The following is a 15,598-nucleotide window of genomic DNA, read 5'->3' as shown; positions in this document are numbered from 1 at the left end:
ATTGATAAGTTTGGTATAAAATCAAAGGTTTCTAACCACCCTTGTTGTAACACTCACGTGATTTTTAAACTTGTTTTTCTTTTTGTGTGTGTGTGTTTCCTTCCAGCTTGAAATTCTTTTTATCTTCCAACATTATTTAAATCATGTGAAAATGTGTTTATTTTGCTTTCACCATACTTGGGAGATTGCCAATCCACAATACCTTAGAGGGCCAATCAGAGCTCATAACACTAAATTTAAAGACCATGTGTCTTACATACTTTTATTCTGGAAAGAAGCCAATGACTATCCAATTGACCAAACTATATATGGATTTTCCCATCTTAGAAAATCTGATGGTTGATGTCAAACAGAACCAATGCTTCTAATATCAAATCAGGGTTCAAGCCCACCCTCCTCTCCACCGTCAACAATGAAACCACCACAACTTCACCTTCACAAGACTTTGTTGTGAGATTGAATCTGTAGCCTTCAGGACATTCACATTCAAAATCTCCTGGCATGTTCTTGCACACAGCTGTGCCACAAATGCCTGGCTTCACAGAGCATTCATCCACATCTAAAAATGAAACCAATGAAATAAGAAACATTTTTCCCATACCAGAAGATGCTAGCAAAGAACCCTTGATCTGTGTTTCCTGGATCTAGTTTAATATATGAAATAAGACAACAGAGTGGCCTGGGAATAACAAAATATTAAATCTATCATCATATTTTAGTTCATTAAATATGATTTCTTTATACAAATGCAAAAAGAATTTGATTGACTTTTGCCATGTTCCTTTGTAGTTCTATAAAAGAAAGAGAGGACTTTAGTTATTTATTATCTATCAGATTATAGTGAATCTCTTATTCACTGTATTCTTTTTTTCTTTTTTTAAGGCGAGGCAACCCTTGGATGACCTCACAGATTGCAAGGATCTTGTCAGCTTACAATCCCTTATTTTTTATTTTTTTACCCCTATAGCACCTGGTCTTCCCAGGTGGTCTCCCATCCAAGTACTAACCAGGCCCGCCCCTGCTTAGCTTCCAAGATCAGATGGATCGGGCTTGTTCAGGGTAGCATGGCCGTAGACTCACTGTATTCTTAACATGTATTTCTAAATACCTATTTCTGAAATATAGTCTTAAAAGTATATTTACTTTGTATTATCACAAATATAAAAAATAAAAATGAGAAGACTCATCAGTCTTACATGTTTCCCTTGGAAATGAACAATAGCTAAATCTACATACCATTATTGTTGCCTAAAGTATTCAAGAGTGATTCATATTTAAAATGAGATTGAGTAATATCTCAAAGTATTTATAAAACTATAATTAATCCAATACAAATTTTAATGCTAAATCAATAGTCTGGAAATTTCATAAGTATTTATTATATTACATAGTAAAGTAGGAAACAAAGCATTGATTGCAACTAGCTACTAGATAAACATCTGTGAAAAAAAAAAACAAGTGACAGAAAGAGTTCAATGAAGATGTAATTATTAGTGAACTTTTCTCATTTGTACTGTCTGGAGAAAGGCAAGTTCAAAATGGAAAATTAATTTTCTACTCTAAAAAGTTGAGAGTTTAGTTTTTCCACAGACTAATGGCCAAACTTTTAGACATTATTTAAAATCACATGCACAAAAATAATACCATATGGTAAGGGGATTTTTCTATATCTTAAGTGTATGAGTGTCAGTATCCTGGGTGTGATAACGTACTATAGTTTTGTAAAATGTTACTATAGGAGAAAACTAGGTAAAGGATACGTGGGAATCTCTTTTTATTATTTCTTAAAACAGCATGTGAATATACAATTACTTCAAAATAAAATAATATTTTTAAAGAGCTATAAAATCTATATTTTTAAAAGAAAGTAAAAACATATGTCTAAATTATTTGGTCTGAGGCGTATTGCAAGGAATTATTTAAATCATATGAGTTCAGGTTATAGCACGTTGATTTTATGACTCTACACTGACATCTAATGACTGATGAATAGATTTATTCTTATATTTTTAAACATTTACTGGCAACTTGATCTTGCCAAGCATATCCACATCTTGGCACAGGCCCTATTGTAATAGTTGTATACACGTTTTTCTAATAGTTCTGTACTCTATCATTTAGGTATCATGCATAAAAAAATTGTAAATGAAGTATACAAGATCATATGTTCTGGTCAGAGATATTCTTATTTATGAGTACTTTTTGTAATAATTTATACATATACATGTATATGTATAAATTCAATGGATAAAGTTAAATAATTTTAAATTAAAAATATAAGTCACAAATTCTTTAGAAGGACAGACTACTCAAGTATTTAAATGTAGAAGTATGAGTCGGTATTACTTCCTTACGGGATACATATGGTATCCTACATTATGATGGTTTTCTATAACTGGTGTGCTAATGATGTTTGTATTCTAAATTTCTAACAACAAACAGACCTTCCAATAGGCAAACAAGAAAGATATATGGTCACAAATTAGATATATGTTTAGAAGAAATTGTTAGTTAATACAGCTCACTTTAGTCATTTAGCTGCACTTTAAATACTATTACAGTAAACTATTCTGTTTTAAACACCACAGTGCAGTGAGGGACAGACCATCCCTTCCTTGACTGTGAATTCAATCTGGGGATTTACCAAAGCAGATATAAATTTAGTTGAACAAGAAAATTTTACATTTTAACTTTCTAATTTTTTTTTTTTTTTTTTTTACCTCATAGCAAGGAGAAGGATGGGAATGAGGAGGAAAAAAAGAAAGAGAAAGAGGGGAGGAGGGAGGAAGGAGAGAAAGAAGAGAGAGAGGGAAGAATGAAGGAAAAGAAAGAAAACCTCACTCTCAGTTTCTAAATGCAAAATTTAACTCCAGGCTGAAAAATCTCATTTTTAGTCATCCACACACCAAGCAATTACATTTGAAGATTTAGTTATGGCTGTTAAGGCAGTTTAATGGAAAAGACATTACGCAGAAAGGAAAAAATTAAAATCTGGGGGAAAGAGAAGCAAAAAGAAAAACAAAAGAAATATCCTAGTAAAATGTTAAAAAAGGTAAATTGACAGGAGTTATTTAAGTCTGAAATAAAAGGAAAAAATGGGTTATGACCAATGATCTGATCTTAGATGTACAAAAAGAAACAAAACCAGATCTTCGCTTTTCCCAAAACTACATGAGAAAATGAGGTTCAAGATGATGGGTTTATATTGGAAATTAGAAAAGCATTTCTGATAAGGAGATGTAAAATACAATGACAAAGTTATTAAGATTGTGCTGGACTTCTTTGTAGAGTTTTTTTTCTTATTAGAATAAAGGAAATCATACTATAGTATCTAGAAAAAAGTACAAACAACAATTTAGCAAACACCATAGTATGCAAGGACTTACACTGAAACTTTATCACCATATAGTGAGATTCTATAAGAAAACAATATAAATAACAAAATACCCTAAAAACAACAAACTAAAAGGCATTCTCATAATATCATAAGGCTTTAAAGTGGATACTAATGTGTATGTATTATAACAACTAATAACCAAGAAATTTTCCAAGAATTTCCTGGGGAAATTTCTCTAACTGAATTTTGCTCTCACACACTAAATATCTTTTTATCCTCCCCTCTTGCTCTTACCTTTGCAGTCCTTTTTATTTGAAAGCATAATAAAACCACTTTTACAGGAACACTGGTAACTTCCAGGTATATTGTCACAAATCTGACTGCAACCTCCATTTATATTTGAAGGATCTTTGCATTCATTTATATCTAAAAGAAGGGGGAAAATAAATTATTTTTAAAGTGATAAAGCCTTCAAAAAACTGTTCAGGTCAATCAAGATAAGCCAGGTGGGTTTATTATACATACCAAATTCACACTTCTCTCCGTGCCAACCTGATTTACAAATGCAAGTGAATTTAGCTTGGCCATCTTTGCAGCTCATATATCCATCTTCATTGCATGGCAAAGGATTACACTGGTCTGAAATGGCTGAAGGAAATAGACATCTATTTAATGTTTACCACAAGCTATGGTAAAATAAAATTATATGCCCTTTAATAGAAATTCTGAGCATGAAGCTTATAATCAATGAAAAAAATTGTAATACCTTTGTTTAAATAATACTTTTTCATGAAAAAGTGAGTCCTTTAGACAAACCTTTACAATTACTTTGCGAAAGGAAACCACTTTTATATTTTCAAATATATACAATATTTTATAACTAATTTAGATTTTTGAAATATATATATTACCTAATTTGACGCTTAAAATAATTCCATAAGCTATGCAAAACAAATAAAACTACTTTCAATATCAATAGAAAAAAATATTGGGACTTTCAATTTGGGCTAAGATGGAGTAACAGGGATGAGATTTATCCTCTTGCCTTAAATAAATAGAACTCTGGTCAAAATACATGAAACAGTGGTTTTCAGACATTGGACAACAGGTAGCAGAGTACTGTTATTCTTAGAGGAGAGAAATTTTCTTCATAAAATGTCACAGCACTTTATCACTATTTTAAGTGATATGCCCATTTGTTTCTTTACTCATTTGTAGTTCCTCTCTCCTCAATAGACTCTGCAGTGGTCCCTCGCTTCCTACACATTTCTATACCTGCTTCTCAAGACTTTTTAATCAATTCTGCAAGTTCCTTCCATCCTTCCAATACATCCCCCTCTGCTTAAGTTAGCCAGAAGAAATTGTTGTTACTTGCAAAGAAATTTTTTTTAAACAAGCTGAAACTTAATTACCAAATTTTTCAAAAAATATCCTCATAAGATCATCATTTTTTAAAAGTAGTAATAAATTAGGTATTGGTTAAAATGATAGACTAATCAGAAAATTGTTATCAAATTATTTCGCTGTTCTTTATTAAATTAAAAAAAGATGAAGTGTGAATTAAATACATGTGTTCAGACAAACTGTTTTACTTATGTAATTATAACCATCTTTAAATTAGAGAAAATGCAGATAAATATCTAGATATTGCCAATGCTGCATGTAAAATATTCACTGGACAAATGTACCATTTACATCTTGCAATTTCACCTTTTTCTCTCTCTCAGTTTGGAAATTAGTAAATCAGAGACAAATAATCTACCTATGTGAACTTCAGAAGAAAGCTAACTTGATATCATATTTTCCACACTTATGTAATTGATGCCAAAAGTTAGAATAAACATGGTTCCACTTTGACCTATTAATCAAATAAAATTTGGTCATACTACATGATTATGCAACAACAGCCAAAATAAAGCTGTTGAGAATAAAACTTTGAAGTCAATGACCTAAAACTTAGTAAACAAAGCACACTGTTCAATTCAAACTTAAACTTCAGGTGGAAAATTCATTTTGTGTAAAATAGCATCATTTACATTTGAAAACATTGTTTCAAATGTATTTTGAGAATACCTCCTTGTCGGGCATACCCTACATGATTTTTAAACATTAGTTATATTTAATGGGTGTACTTTATTTGCATGTTTTAGTTTTGTTTTTAAATTGGTTTTAGAGGCGTTTACCATTGACGCAGCTCCTTAGGTCAGTATAAGCATTAGTTGCCTGACGTGCAACAGTGAATAATCCAGCTCTGAAAGAGCCAAGACAACCTGTAAATACAAACAAATATAATCTTTTTAGAGTAGACATGCTCACTTGACCTGAAATCATGGTAGAAATTATCCAACGAGAGATAATATTTATGCTCCTGTGGATTTACAGGATTCAGTATTCAAAGCAAGATTGCACTGATCTTGGAAGCTAAGCAGGGTCGGGCATTGTTAGTATTTGGATGGGAGAACACCTAGGAAGACCAGGTGCTGTAGGCGTAAAAGATAAAAAATAAAAAATAAGGGACTGTAAGCTGACAAGGTCCTTGAAATCTGTGAGGTCAACCAAGGGTTGCCTTGCCAAAAAAAATAAAAAATAAAAAATAAAATAAATAAATAAACATTAAAAAAAAAGCAAGATTGCAAAAATACAGAATCATGAAAAATAGTTATGGAAGCTTCTCTTTGGAAAAGAAACTTAAAGTGAACAAGATCTTGCATTAGCAGAGAAATTTGTCACAAAAATCTATGTTCTTAATTCTGTAGCAGAGACTTAAAGTAATCCTCAAATCTGTAGACCAAAGCCTGATTTAGGAAGTGTCTATAATTAAGTCAATAGAATGAGTTAGTGTTTCTGGTTACTGTAGACAACTTCCAATTTTTCCATTGTTGCATAGAGACTAATATAATAATATTTGCATAATGCCTCAATATTACAAAGCAAAACAGGTTTACTGTATTTGTTTTACTCCTCACTGTGAAATTAGATATAGCAATGTAGTAAAAATAACAGCTGAAATAATAGATATAAAACACTTCCAGACTTTTAAGTAACTAGGGTTCACTTAGTGCAACAACATAACATTTCTTAATAACCACTGAAGACAACATTATGTTTATCACTTCACCATGCAGATAGTCACCGAATTACTAAAAAGGTAAATTTGATTATCTTTTGTTGAGTAATAAACTCCAAAATTAGTAGCTTAAAATAATCATTCTACTTTGCTTATAATTTGTGGGTCAAATATTTGGAAAGGGTTGGGTTAAGCTGTTTGTCTTCAGTGTGCTGCACACACTGAAGGATCCACCTTCAAGATAGTTTTCCATTCACATGTCTTGACAGGTCTGGCTCCTTGGCCTCTCTCTCCATATGATATGTCATGATGCAGGGCTTCTCCATGTAGCTGAGTTTCTGATAGCACGCTGGTACTAAAGTGGCACTTCTTTCATGGCAGCTATCTTCCAAGAGGAAGAAAGCAGAGGCTGCCAGGGCAGTTAGGAAATATTTTGTCACTTCCACCATATTCTATTGATAAAGAGGTCCCAGGTTCCACCTAAATTCAAGGAAGAGGTGGCAAGCACAGACTCCACGTAGTGAAGAGGAAGCAGCAAGTTGATGTTGCAGAAGAGTGTTTGAGATAGGAGACAGTTTTGCAGCCATCTTTGGAAAATACAATTTACCACAGATGGATTCAAGGCTCATTTGAAGTCAGTGTATATATTAGTTTCCCATTGCTGCTGTGAAAAATTACAATTTTAATGGCTTAAGACAATACAAATTTTTTCTCTTCCAGTGAAAGAGATCAAAAGTCTAAACTTAAGCTCTCAGCAGGGCTGTATTTCTTCTGGAGACGTCAAGGAAAAATCTATTTCCTTGCCTTTTTCAGCTTCTAGAAGCCACCTGTATTCCTTGGCTCATGGGCCTATCCTCACATCACTCCCAACTTTTGCTTCACTCTCATATAACCCAATACTGACTTGGATCTCCTGCCTCCCTTGTATAAGGACCCTTATGATTACATCAGGCCCACCCAGATCATCCAGGATAATGTTCCCATCTCGAGATCCTTAATTGTTTTGGCATATAAGGTAAAACTGACATATTCTAAGGATTAGGACATGAACATCTTTGGGGGTGTCATTATTCAGCCTACTATGGTGGGGTAGAATATTTTCCCAAAGAAACAATGCCTTACATAATGATGGTCTTTCTTGAGGCCAAATAAGACCTAAGCAGTTTTATTTTTTTATTTTTTGCAGGCCAAAAGAAAAATATATTTATTTTTTAAATAGCTAAATTTTATTTATTTATTTTAATATTTTATTTATTTTCCCTCCTTCCCCCTCCCCTCTGGTACCCACTAGTCCATTGTCCATGTCCATAAGTCTCTGTTTGTCCTGTTCATTTGTTGCTTTTAGGTTTACACTCCACATATAAGTGATTTCTTGTGATTTTCAACCTTGAAACCTAAGCAGTTTTAGGTCTTGAATATTCTTTCTTCCAGGTTCATTTGTCCCTCCTCCTGAACTACCCAATTCCAGAACTGCCTCATTTTAATATAGATATTACCCTAGGATCCTCCTTCATGAGCCTCATTTTGCAACTCTGGACAAATTGAACAGTGAATAATAGCCAGAATTTGAAAGATCTTAGGTTGGAGGTCCAGATGAAATCTTTCATATGGTGATTAGGACCCCAGGCTAGACTACAAAGTAGATTTAATCAATAATGTATGTTATATATAAGTCTGTACTCATATGTGATAATGTTTGTATGGAGAACTGCATTTAGAATTACAGTGTGAAGAGCCAGTTGCATGGCTACTGCAAAGCCATGTATTATAGAGCCCTCATCTTCCCACTTTTCATTCTTCTTGCACAACAGGAATGCGAGAAGTTGGAGAGAATGAGTAGGAAGGTGAGAGTTAAAGAAAGACTGGCCCAGCTTTTATAGGCTGAAGCAGAAGCTCTTGTAAGAAATGGGATTGGAAACAGAAAATAGGGCCATCGAGGAGGATAACCTGAGAAAAAGGCACTTTGATTTCAATAGTCAGGACAGAATATTCTAGAAAGAAATCTTGCTTTTAGACTATGACAGTTCCTACACATACTCTGTGTTTACTTTTTTCCTCTCATTAACCCTATTAGGGAACAAACTATTTAATTCCCTTTTACCGCCTGCTGTAGGCACCACTGTCCTACGTGTCTTGATTTGTCAGTTCAAAAAAATAGTTCAAACAGCTATTGCCATCTAAACAAAGGTTGCATTGGAACTATAATGAAGCTGGAATATGGCAAATTCTTCTTTTCTCTGGGAAACTACAGCCCTCTGTCTTTAAATCACGAAGAGACTATCACATAAAAAGTCTAAAAGTTTGCCTGTTTTAACTTCAGGAGTGGAAGGGTGAATTATTCATACTACCCCTCTGATAATACCTTATTATTCTTGGCCTTTGAAAAGGCCATTGCTTGCTGCTTTATAAAATATATACATATTCCTTTGTATCTCCATTGCCACTCCCATTCATCCCTTAGGCAACCATTCTAATGGGTTACGTGTATTCATTTGTATGTGTTCTTATAAAATACATATTTTTAATTTTGTGTCCATGAATTTTCATTTTTATAAATGATTGTGCATTATATATCATGTTCTCTGACATTTCTCACTCAGCATTATATTTTTATGATATCCATGAGGCTACATATAATTTATTACTTCTAATCGCTAAACATTACTCATGGCATGTAATCACCATTTTTAAAATCCTCTCTACCCACGATAAAGACTCAGATTGCTTCCAATTTCCCACCTCTACAAGTAGCACTGCAATGGATATCTTCATGAATGTCTTGTTAGTACATGCACAAGAATTTCTTCGGAGTAGGTACCAATGGTACTATTGGAGAAGGTCCCCTTGGTACAATTCTCCAAGGGTACAATTCCTTCTGGAATTGTAGGATCATTAGATAGGCATGAACTTAGTGGCTATCCAGAGGTGCATTCCCACAGCAGAGCATACAAATTTCCATGTCTTGTCTTTCTAATTGTTGCCAGAATAGGTAATAAAGAAAAATATCTCATATTTTTCTGATTTCTAGTAAGATTGAGCATATCTTCATATCATTTAAAAAATTTGGGGGTTTCCTCCTCTGAATATTTTATTATTATTTAACCACTCTTCTATTGGCACTTACATACTGTCCATGTGAGTTTGCAGAAATTTAAATATTTATAAATATGTCATTCTCTTATCTCCCCCCCCTCTTAATTTTATCCTTGAATTTCTTGAATATTCTTTCTTCCAGGTTCATTTGTCCCTCCTCCTGAACTACCCAATTCCAGAACTGCCTCATTTTAATATAGATATTACCCTAGGATCCTCCTTCCTAATTCTTAATTTAAGAAAAGTTCTTAATTTTGTTAATCAAATTTACCAATTTTTTTGCTTTATGGTTGTGCATTTGAAGTTTTTTGTTCTATGCCTTTGATCATAGAGATATTCTCATATATTCTGTCTAATTTCATAGTTTTACTTTAACATCTGTGTCTTTATTTCATCTAGAATCCACCTTTACATTTGGTGATAGTTAGGAACCAAGATTTATTTTTCCGATTATAGTTAGCCAGTCTTCCTAACACAGTCTTCTAAACAATTCACAGTGATATGTAGTATCATCTTTATAAAATATTACGTTGCCATGTATAGATGGGTATCTTTGAACTCTGTTAAGTTCATTAGTCTTAAGTTCATTATTGTTCTTCTGACAATAGCATATGGATTTCTTTCTATAGTTTTGTATTGTTAATATTTGATAAAGTGTTCCCCTCTTTTGCATTTTTAAAGTTAATTTAGGCATATGTGGACTTTCGTTCCGTGATTTAAATACTACAATGAACTTCTTGAATTTCTTTAAAAACTAAACTCGAATTTTAAGCAGAATTGCTCTAAATAAATAAATAAAAATATATATGTATATATATATATACATATATATAGAGAGAGAGAGATTAATTGATCTCCTGATAGCATCACTCAATTCTGATTATGAAATATCTTTCCATAATTTCTCTATATGGAGTTATTATATATACTTAAGATATTTCAAGATGCGCTATGGAATTTGTGGCTATTGTGAATAGTATCAACTTTAATTTTCTACTGGACTATTGTTTGTATAAACTGATTTTTATGGAGTAGTCTTAGAACTATCGAAAATATTTTTTTTTTTTTTTAGGCAAGGTAACCCTTGGTTGACCTCGCAGATTGCAAAGACCTTATTAGTTTACAATCTCTTATGTTTTTATTTATTTTTTATGCCTACAGCACCTGGTCTTCCTAGGAGGTCTCCCATCCAAGTACTAACCAGGGCCGCCCCTGCTTAGCTTCCGAGATCAGACAGGATCAGGCTTGTTCAGGGTAGATCAGACAAGTTCAGGCTTGTTCTAGGTATATCATATCAATTACAAGCCATACATTTTGCTTCATGATCTACACAGCTCTTATTTATTTTTCTTTCCTTATTGAATTGTCTCTAACCTTCGGTTCTTGCTCTCAATCATAAAGAAACTGTATCTAAAGTTTATCCATTAAATAATAATGTTTACTGTAGGTTTTGTCGCTTTTCTTCCTTCCTTTCTTTCCTTCCTTCCTTCCCTCTCTCATGTTGTGTATGTATCATTAGTATGACCATAAATGCCAATTTGCCCAGGCAAGTCCTATTTTATACTTTACTTGGCATTTATCTATTGTAGTATTAGTCTTGGACAAAATATCAAAATTGAGAAGATAAATTATATGGTTATTATATTTATAACCTTTAGCAAGCTCAGAAAGTTCTTCTATAATCATAGTTTGACAAAAGTTTTTATCATAATTAAATGTTGAACTGTATCAACTGCTTTTTCTGTAAGAACTGAGGTATAATAAACTATGTGTACATTTACAATAAATTTTCTAATGTTAAACCATCCTGAATTTCTGGAATAAAATCTACTTCATCAATGATATATTATCTTTAATATACTTTAGATAAGGTTGGATATAATTTAGAATTAACTCATAAATAAAAAGGAATTATATTTTTATTTTCTTGTGTTGTCCTGGTCTGGTTTGGAATCAAGATTACAAAAGTCTTTTAAAATAAGCTCACAGTACGGATCTTTTTCTATTCTCTAGGATAATTTTATTAGAGAGAATTTAACAACTTTTTAAAAGTGGAAGAACTCATCTGTAAAACATCTGAGTCTGAATTTGGGGGGGTATCGAGAAGAGGGCTTTGACTGAAGTTTTAGCTTGTTTAGTATTCATTTGTATAACCAAGTTCTCTATTTCTTCCTGTGAAAGTATAGATGTTTTGTATTTTTCTAGGAATGTATCTGTTTTATCCAGTTTCCAACTATATTATGATATAATTATCTGTAATTTTTATGAATATATTTTATTTTATAATGATAAATCTGATCTCTGATGGGTTTACAGTATTTCCTTTTTTATCCTACACTTTGTGTTTTGGCATTCTCTCATTGCCTTTTTTTCTTTTTCCTTGATTATTCTTGCCAGAGGTCAAACTTACAAACCTTTTCAAAGAATGAGATTTTGCTTTTGTTTATCTTCTCTTTTGTTTTCCATTTAACTTATATCTACCCCTATTTTTGTTATTTCCTTATTTTTTGTTACTTAGGGTTTACTGTATTGTACTTTAAAAAAATGTTCTTGATTTGAATGCTTAGGTCATTTAAAAAATATTCCGACCTGTGCTCTTACTGCTGCCTCAGCAGTCAACACCCCAGTTCCCACACACATATCCTAGGTCAAGCCAGCCTTCAGTCTACCCATGGGTATCTCATATTTCTTGTTGTTTTTCATTTTATTTTGTTAATATTAGTGCCTGGAATGCTATTGTTTCTCTTGAGATAATTTTAAGAGAAGGAGTCAGCAGTCTAGGCTCATTCAACTAACTTCGCAAGAACTGGAAACTAAAAATTATTTTTAATGGTTATATTTAGGCTTACAATTTGGCATTCCTTTCAAGAAGTTCTCTCCCACTAATAGAATCCTCCACTCCATCAGGTGATATTTTAAAAGTCAGTATTGATGAGTTATTCTATTTTTTAAGGAAAGGAACACAACTTAAAGACTTACATTTGTATAACAAAATCAAAAATATTTCTGTCCAAATTCCAAGTTTTCAATGAAGTAATGGGATATATTGATAGCCTGAAGTGCTTTCTGAACCCCTGAAAATCTAAATCTAAACATTGTCCAACAAGCATAGGTTATTAAGGGTCTAATCTCTTGAGTGTCCTTATCTCACTTTAAGATGCTCCATGCATGGGCTGTGATAATTAGTAAAATTACTCTTAGGTTTACAAGGAACAGGATTATCAAGATTTTTCCCAAGTAGGAAAATCTGGCCTACAGAATATATACATCAAATGACAGAAAAATTTAACTTAGGTAAAGCATTTATTTTCAGTTTTCAACAGTGGAGTTCATCACATATACCTATGTCTAAATAAATACCTAATATAAAATTTGAATTGGAAAATAAATCACAATAAAAATACATTTCTATTTTATGTTGTGGGTTGGTTAAATAATAAAACTTTACATCCAAAGAAAGTCTGATGCAGTAAAATGTCTATCTACATAAATATACTTATTTGGTATTACCAATAGCTCTGAGGTTAGAGAGCAGTTATATAGTGTACATTTAAATACAGAACTTGAAAAGTTAAATAACTTGCTTACTCTGACACAGCAGAAATTTTTAGGTCTGGGACTAGAGCCTACATCTGATTTGCTTATTTATTTATTTGGTACTTAATTTTCCTACCCTGCTGCCAAACAAGACAGGCAAGGAGAAGAAAGTTGGGTCGAGCCAGCATAAAAGGAGAAAAAAGAAAAATATTTTATCTAAGGAACTTCTCCAAAACACATAATATTGTGTAAAATGTTTATCTTTATCCAAATATAATCTGTGATCAAAGGAATTTATTTTCTAGAGTGTTGATGCCTACAGAAAGAGACTCGATACATGGACCTAAGAAACAGGGATTAATACTATATTCTTTATTAATGCAAGCTTGTAATTTTTTAATAGTCAAATATTATCTATTATAGTTATAAAATATTCACATTTCTATCTAAAATTGCAAAGCTGAAATAGTCTTGCTATTCTATCTTTTCTCCCCTTTAACAGTGCAAACTTTTGGTTTTTGGTTTAGAAAGTGAGTCATGTGTAACTACAAAAGAAAAGATATTTTTTATAGATGTGTATTTATATCCCATTGTTCTTTTTAAGATGTAGCAATTAAAGGTTTTAGAAAATCTTGTTGCATTTTCATATCCAGAGACATAAATATTACTAAACAATTTTTATAATATCCCCTTTCCTATTTCCAATAGGATCTTACTCCCAAAGCTAATAAAACTTTTTAAATCAGTCATTAGTAGCTAGAAGAGGGAAGAGAAGGGAAGAATAAAAATGGAAATAAAGGAGAAGTCAGGAAAGAAAAATGAAGAGGACCAGCACGACATATTTTACTGTTTTGAAAACATTCTTATTTCTTGCTAAAAACTTATTAGGTAAATTGTCACTATCCATTTAACAAGTGAGAAAACCATAGCTCATAGAGGTTAAATAACTTTATAATCTCACAGGAGAAATGTTGGATTGGAAATTATAAAATGAATTGTGATAAGTCAACTGGAAAATGCCCAGCAGGCCATAGAACAGAAATAGGCCATTCCATGAAGTTCTAAAGAGAGATACCACTGAACTGAGGCCCTGCAATTGATGAGAGAGTGAAACGAGATGTAGTATATTATAGTTGAGTCTCCCAGGCTCAGGATTGGCCACACAAATAATATTCAGACCATCATGGACACTCAAAAAATGGAAGAGTACCTACTTCAGGATTATGAAAAAAAAAAAATCACTTGGCTCTAAAAGAGTCTTCTACACAATAGTCTTAGGGTTTTATTTTGCTAATTGTCTCGAAGGGTAAATATAAGTATATACCATCATTTTAGTGTAAGCCTCCCTAGGAAAGGGGGAAAGGAAGACATATACCCCATCTAAAGATGGTCTCTGGATGCTTTTCATGGGTATTGAGAAACAAAACAAAAATAAACAAAAAGTAAAGCCCTAAACTATAATTAAACCTAAAATTTCAAGAGAAATAAGAGTTTAATAGAAAGTAATCTGCAAAATTATATTAATAAATATTAAGCTGCATAGTTACTAATGTATACCAGAGTACATTTCTACTTTTTTTTCAAGAAAGATTCACTTTTCATTTCTGCAGGGCTTGCTGCTCAAGTTAGCTGGGATGAGAGCTGTTGCAAAGATGCACAAATGGGGACTATTCTGAATCTGAAGGAGGGAAAGCATGCCTTTGTGGACTGGACCTACAGAGAATCCCATCAAGAAGAGGTGTGCAAATTATACTTAGCTTTTATTGTTAGGAGATGTTGACAACTATCCCAAGTAATATTAATACAAAGTATTTTCATATTTGCTAAAAGCAAACTGAAACCTTATTATCTTTAATTGATATTTAGTTGAAATCACCTAATCTGTTTAGGTGTGGAAATGACACCTCACTCCTTGAGTGTTCAGAATCGTGTACGAAAGTAAAATACGGGGAGGATCACTGCAGGGAATGATGAAATGATGATGTCAGAAGAGAAATAGTTAATAATTTCCATAAATATTTAAATAATAATTATTTACACCAAGCTTTGGAGAGTACAGAGATCTTTCCTTTCATTAAAAGATAACACATGATCTAAATATAACTTAGCATTAGCCCAATGACTCTCTATGAGAAAGACACAAAAATGAAAAGACTAAAAGTCAAATGCCACATGGTAATTAATGAACCATTCCAAATTTTTCTACATAACTTTATTTTTTTTTCTAATCAGCTAGTCTATACGTGTGTACATGTTTGTGTGAGTACGTGTATACATGTGTGTTGTGAATTTTGCTAAATTTAGAAAAATACCTAACTCGGTGCCCCACTACAGTATGCATGGATAGATACTGTTCAGGTATTAACTTTTAAAAATTACCTTGTGTATGTTATACTTTCAGCAATTTTATTTTTCTGTCACCTTAGAGAGGTGTAAGTTGGCAGGTCCCAAATGCTAAAATTGTATTTGAATAACTTATGCCTGGTATCCTGTATCACAGACCTGAATACTTATTAATCTGAGTTTGGACATGATTTCCTTATCCACATTAGAAATTTCTTTTT

The 15,598-nt window shown here is 32.4% G+C and overlaps 1 protein-coding gene and 1 pseudogene across 1 annotated transcript in view; both read right to left on the bottom strand.

The window, feature by feature from the left end:
- The window catches only part of PROS1 (protein S), a 68,219-nt gene that overhangs the window by 27,100 nt on the left and 25,521 nt on the right, over positions 1 to 15,598 (bottom strand). Inside the window, exons 4-7 of the mRNA XM_011356404.2 lie at positions 5,521 to 5,607; positions 3,863 to 3,985; positions 3,632 to 3,763; positions 434 to 559 (exon numbers count right to left, since the gene is read on the bottom strand). Coding sequence (XP_011354706.1) covers positions 434 to 559; positions 3,632 to 3,763; positions 3,863 to 3,985; positions 5,521 to 5,607 — 468 coding nt within the window. The remainder of the gene's footprint in view (positions 1 to 433; positions 560 to 3,631; positions 3,764 to 3,862; positions 3,986 to 5,520; positions 5,608 to 15,598) is intronic.
- LOC111737424 lies at positions 959 to 1,076 on the bottom strand (annotated as a pseudogene).

This window comes from Pteropus vampyrus, unplaced genomic scaffold (genome assembly GCF_000151845.1).
Source record: "Pteropus vampyrus isolate Shadow unplaced genomic scaffold, Pvam_2.0 Scaffold26, whole genome shotgun sequence".
Classification (NCBI taxonomy): Eukaryota; Metazoa; Chordata; class Mammalia; order Chiroptera; family Pteropodidae; genus Pteropus; species Pteropus vampyrus.
This window is presented reverse-complemented; position numbering and strand designations above follow the sequence as displayed.